We start from the raw sequence: 6,000 nt of genomic DNA, 5'->3' as shown, positions 1-6,000 counted from the left end.
AGGCTGCTACAGATGTTTCAACTGTGGAATTCTATAAAGGAGTAGGTCCTATCAGAACCTCCAGTCCTGCGTTGGGGATAATGTCTAGCACTGCACTCTTTCTGCAGCGTGCCTCCCCATAGGAACATATGGCCAGCATTACTATGGCACTGCTGTAGCTTACACCTTCAGCTTGTACCAACATACAGCTTGCTTACATGAAGGTTAAATAGCTGTTCTTCCACTGGATATAAGATGTTAAGGAAATGTACACAAACCACACAAATCTAACTAAACAATGATAATTTATTAACACCTCTGCTTAAAAAAACTGAAAGAAGAAAAGAAAAGAAAGACTGATCATAAGATCAATGATTGGACCTCAAGCAATATTGGCCTTGCCTCATAACAGCATAAATAATACAGGTAAAAGAGAGCCACAGAGAGTGAATTAACTGCCTTTATTTTTATACCAGTGAATTCCAATATTACTATGGGCATGCAGAATTAAAGCCAAGTCTTCTACACATGTGGTAAAAGATGTATATATTGGTTGGTTGTTTTAATGTATTATCATTGTAACCTAACATCCATCTTTAGTTAACCTTTACAGAAGTAACTGCATATATGACAATTGTTCAGTGCTGTCACTGGTACATGTAACTCATGCATTTCAAACATTCACATACAGGATTTATCACAAAGCAGAAACAAGTGGCCCATGTGAAAATGAGACCTGAGTGTGAGGCTTATAACCTTAAATTCCTTTGATTGCAAACTTGTTACATTTGCATGTAGCATATTCAATATTCTTCCCACATAAAATTTGCTCTTTAAACATCTACTAATAAACAAATACATCAATTACCCTGAATGCTATTGGAGCTCACATACCATTTGACCAACTTTTCTGAAAAATAAAAGCAATATATATATATATATATATATATAATCTATACAGCATATAGACTGAAGGAGAATCCATTAACACACTATTATGAGATTAGTCCTATAGAGATATGAAAATAAGGATATATATTTCATAGTACTGAATACTAGACGAGAGTAGAAACAGACAGCAATGGATAGGACAGGAAATCTGGAGTGTAGAACTTGACCAAATAACTGATTAAGATCAGGTGGATGAGGAAAAGAAAGGGGAAAGTAATGACCTCTGGTGTAGAAACCAAAGTGAAAGTGAACGACTAAATGTCCACATTTTAATTTTCACAATCATTTTTATGCTATCCTGGAAAGATCTAAACTAAACCATCCTAGTCCATGTGGGATCAGTAATAACGCAGAATACAGCCAGCTTGACAAAGGATAAGAAAATGAATTGTGTTAAATTTTTGCCTTTTTTTATAGTCTGATCTCCTCCTAGGAGACCACATTCCCTGGCCATTCAACAGTTTGTCCATCCAGTTTGGCCTTTGTGTTCAACAACTGTGGGCCCTGTATGAATCACTTGTATATGCATACATACACGCACACATACACACACAAACATAGCTACATATCTCAACTTCTTATCTACCGTATAAACTGTCAGTAAAGTCAATCAGTTCCTTTCCCTGATTTGCTGTCCTTAAAAACACTTACTGGACTGAATCCACCGGTAAGGGGTTTGGTTAATTTGTAGTCATTGAAACTATAATTCATGCGGCTACAACGCATACAAAGTTCACATTGTAGTAAAAGAATATATAGTCTCTATAAACACCGCATCCAGGATATGCCTTGTGTTTATGCTGAGAAAGTCTAAAAACAAAAACCCTGAAGAGTTTGTATTTAGGTCTAACAGTACTAAGTTGAGGTATTGTTGTCTTGTTACACAATATTCCTGTTTAGTGAAATTCAGTTTTCCAGTGGTTTAGTCTGGCGGTTCTGACAAAGAGCAGTTCCCATAGGCAGCCATGTGAAACACAAGTCTTATTGGCAAACACTGTTTGACATTTTTCTGTTAAGACAGGATGCAGTGGTCCTATTTTCTTCCAGTCAGACTTATTAAAAAAAAAACACATCTCAAAGAGCCATCAGCAGCATGATATTTGTTTTTCCCCCCACACAGAGGTTTTGTAGATTTCCCAGTCCTTCTCGGATTGATGATAGTGTAGCACCTGGTGTTTCTGTTACATGTGGGATGCTACCCACCTCCATTTTTCCTTCATGTGAAATACCGACACTGTGTAGAGTCAATATAACAATAAGAAGTACACCGTAATTTTCCATAAGACCTAAGACAAAAGAGAATGTGCATCAGTTGCAATGTATGAAATATTTGACCATTAATGCATTTTTTCTCCTTTATAAATTTACAAATATTGTATATAGATTGGCTGTGCCTAATTTGCTAGAACCCTTTAGTACCCAAATTGCCAACACATTGTGCGTAGGCTCTGGGAGTAGCTTTCTGGAGGAATCAAGTCTGTTCACATAAATATAAAAACAAGAAACACCAACTACCAATACATCTGACAGCAAAACAGAGGTACAATTTCCAGCTATACTCTATGTCATTCACCACTGCCAGTGAAGTTGATCCAGCAGAGTCCAATATACACTAGGGGTAAAATTCAGACCCTATTGAAGTCAATGGGAATTTTTCTAATCCTACTTCCTCCACAAATTCATTGTATAATCTTAGGTAAATCACATAGGGCCTAATCCAAAACCCAATGAGTCAACGAATGTCTTTCTGTTGATTTCAATAGACATTAGATTGCGTCCATAAATTCCATGCCTCAATTGTCCATTTCTGTGAAATAGGGATAACGATACATACACATCATGACGAAGCACTTTGAGATACCTGGTGAAAAACACTATATAGGTGCCAAGTATTATTATGGTATCGTGTGTGCGTATGTAGGAGGCAGGAGAAATTGTCTTAGATTCATTGATTTAAATTGAGCTGTGATGATTTATGCAAGCTAAAGTCCTGACCCCAAGATTTTTATACAAATGCAATTTTGATGAGGGTTTTTAAAAAAGACGACTTAAATGATCTTTCACAATCTAGGTATACGTTGAAGCTGAGGTTTCTCATAAGTCACTAGTGGTTTTCAGTGTCTCCATTTTTATGGTACCCAGCTTAAGACAATGAAGGGGAGACTGATTTTTCAGAAGGGAGTTGCCCACCACATTCTGAAAGCCAGACCCCTTGAAGACATATCAAGTTGTCCCCTAAAATTCAGGCACCCCAATAACTAGTCACTTTTGTAAATCTTGGCGTAAGCAATCGATCCTATCGAGCTGTGCAAGCTCTTAGTCTGTGACTGTTCCAGCAATTGCACTAGGAGGATTAACCCAACAGGCAGTTTGCAGAAATGTCCTGTGGTTTCTTATCCCTGTCAATTAGCACATTATAGTTTCACAAACTATGAGGACTCTGCAGATAATTTCATTTACAAATTAAATGTTTCCTGCTAGATAGTAATGATACCTGACAGTGAGATAGAGGTATGACTGTTGGAGGTAAAATGCTGACCAGAGGAAGCCACTTACACAAATGCAGACCAGGCAAATCAACAATAAGCAGATGTTGCAATGAAGGATGCTGCCAAGCAGAATTACAGCTTTGCTTTTGTTTAGTATTTTTTGCAGATCGTTCTGGTCTTTGAAAATGCCTGCACTAATATATGACTGACTGGTTCGGAATCAAAGGAATCCCAGGTGGTGGACCCACAAGCTGGGCTCTTTCCCAGTAAAGGTGACATGCAAAGGATGAAATTGGCTTTGTGCCTTTTTTTCCTTTCTTACCATGTAACTAACATGTCCTTATTTTTACAGCAGAAATTCTGGACTTGTCTACTCTTGAAAATGTTGTGAAAACTAGTCTAATGAGAACATCAGAAAAGCAGGAAAGCTGAGATTCTCCAAGATATATTAACACATTAAGGGCAATTATGCCCATATATGCAACATGTGTTTACAATTCTCATTAACCACAATAGGAATCACATGCATGTAGCTGAGAGTTGAATTTAGCCCTAAAAGTCAATACAATACAATTAGTCTATATATGAACATCATTTCCAATTCATGCTTTAATAACCACACATGCTTTAGGGAAATATGTTCTTGCAGCATTCTTTTGTTTTTAGTGCTCAGTCAAAAAATAAAATGAAGATAGGTTTGTCCATACCCAGGGAGATATGTTTTACATGTCAAATATCCAAAATCTTTTCCATCACAATCTTCTACTCCCTCGTGTCGGTAGCCATCTCCACAGTATGCATGGTGGCATCCTAATGAACATGCAAGAAAAGGGCACCTTCACAACTGAGACAACCAAGTCAAGGATGCAGGAAAGACAAGCAGGACCATATTATTAAGGGCACAACATGAAACAGGGAATCCAACTGGCATCATAGTAAGACTGCTCACTCAGAAAGGGCTGGTTGCTCTTCAGTATAAAGAATGCTCTTTGACTCAAATTGAAGTGATTAGGAAAAGGGAACGATTTAGGTTAGACAGGGCTCTAGGAATTAACCAAAGAAAGCATAAAATATGCTTAGGATAAACTTTGGGAGTTGGATTTTCAAAAGCCCCTATGTGACTTAGGAGCACAAATCCCATTGAAAGCTGTGGGACTAGTGCTCCTAAATCATATAAAGAAAAGGAGTACTTGTGGCACCTTAGAGACTAACCAATTTATTTGAGCATGAGCTCAAATAAAAATAAAGTAACATGGCTGTTACTCTGAAACCTAAATCATATAGGTGTTTTTGAAAATCCCAACCTGGCTCTCTCCTTGGCATCCCATAATATCCAAGTATATTATGAAAGTAGGTTCCCCTACACAGGGATGTGTTATGTAGATCTATTGTTTCTCCATAAAAAAAAAAATCCCATGTATCTGTGTACAGTGACTGCCAATGCAATGTCAATAGGCATGCAAGGTTACCCCAAGATGGGAGAGCAGAATTATTTCCTGTTCCAAGCAGCAAGAAGTAAGCTATCCAAGTCAGTAGCAAAACTCCCATTGACTTAAGTGGGAATAGGCCTTGGCTAGGTCCAAACTGTGGTATTCAGAGAGACCTTGGATTGGTAATCGTGAACCAACCTTGACTTTTTATGGCAATTGCTGTCTGTATCACTGTAATCATTTTTGGCTGGTCAATAACTGGCATTTGATTTTAAAGTCTGTGATTTTTCTAAGCATAACTTTAAAAGTTGAGACCATGTTCATTTAGCTGTGAAGCAAAAGTTAAAGGGAATTTAATCATTGTTAAGCAAACTACATTGATTAAATGAGCATGCAGAAGGAGTGGGGAAGTTGAGGATAATTATGAAAATTTGGTAATTTACTAATTGTTTATTTGTTAGAAGGAAGGGTGGTCTCCTCTGGAAATAACTCACTTATTACACCAGCAATCTATTTGTCAGAAATTGTTGCTTCTATATAAAGAACAATTAATCTGTTATACAATTAAATCAATCCAAAAGTTAGCTGTTTTCTTTTGATTCAGTCATAAGAGAATCACTGGCAGAAGTACATAGGTCCCTGTATGAATGTTTGTTTAGTTTTCATGGGTGCTTAGTTTTCAGCTTTTTTTCACATCAGTGTCATAACTGCATCGGTCCCAAGGGCTCTAGTCACTTGAAACTATGCTCAGTTTATAGCACTCTACAGTAATGTGATGGGTTTTCTGGGACAGAGTGTGCTCACAAAGAAAGGGGGTGGATATAAAAGGGACAAAAGAAGCTTGCATTTTTCAGAGTCAGCAAACTCACTCTGCATTGTGAAAAAGGCTCATCTCTCCTGTGTTCTGCTAAAAGTGACTAGAAAGTAGTGAAGAGCTGCTGTATGTATGTCTGGGGAAGGGATGAGGTGATGAGTGCCAGAGGTAGCTCTAAAGTTATTCTCCATGTTTGTATGCTATCATTTGGCCTCTGCTTTCAGTGACCAGCTAAATGAAAGCTAAGTTTACTTAGCATGAAGCAGTCCTGGGTAGACCTAGAAGTGCACATATTGAGTCAAAATCTGATTCCACTGAAGTCAATGGAAAAACTGCA

At 37.6% G+C, this 6,000-nt stretch overlaps 1 protein-coding gene across 4 annotated transcripts in view; it reads right to left on the bottom strand.

Moving 5' to 3' along the window:
* Positions 1-1,061: 1,061 nt before the first annotated feature.
* COLQ (collagen like tail subunit of asymmetric acetylcholinesterase) overlaps positions 1,062-6,000 on the bottom strand; it is a 67,411-nt gene continuing 62,472 nt past the window's right edge. For all 4 annotated transcript variants that reach the window (XM_074943313.1, XM_074943314.1, XM_074943316.1 and 1 more), the window contains 2 exons: positions 4,127-4,229; positions 1,062-2,216 (listed from right to left, as the gene is read on the bottom strand). In XM_074943313.1, coding sequence (XP_074799414.1) covers positions 2,147-2,216; positions 4,127-4,229 — 173 coding nt within the window. In that variant the 3' untranslated portion in view covers positions 1,062-2,146. The remainder of the gene's footprint in view (positions 2,217-4,126; positions 4,230-6,000) is intronic.

Source organism: Natator depressus, chromosome 2 (assembly GCF_965152275.1).
Source record: "Natator depressus isolate rNatDep1 chromosome 2, rNatDep2.hap1, whole genome shotgun sequence".
Classification (NCBI taxonomy): Eukaryota; Metazoa; Chordata; order Testudines; family Cheloniidae; genus Natator; species Natator depressus.
This window is presented reverse-complemented; position numbering and strand designations above follow the sequence as displayed.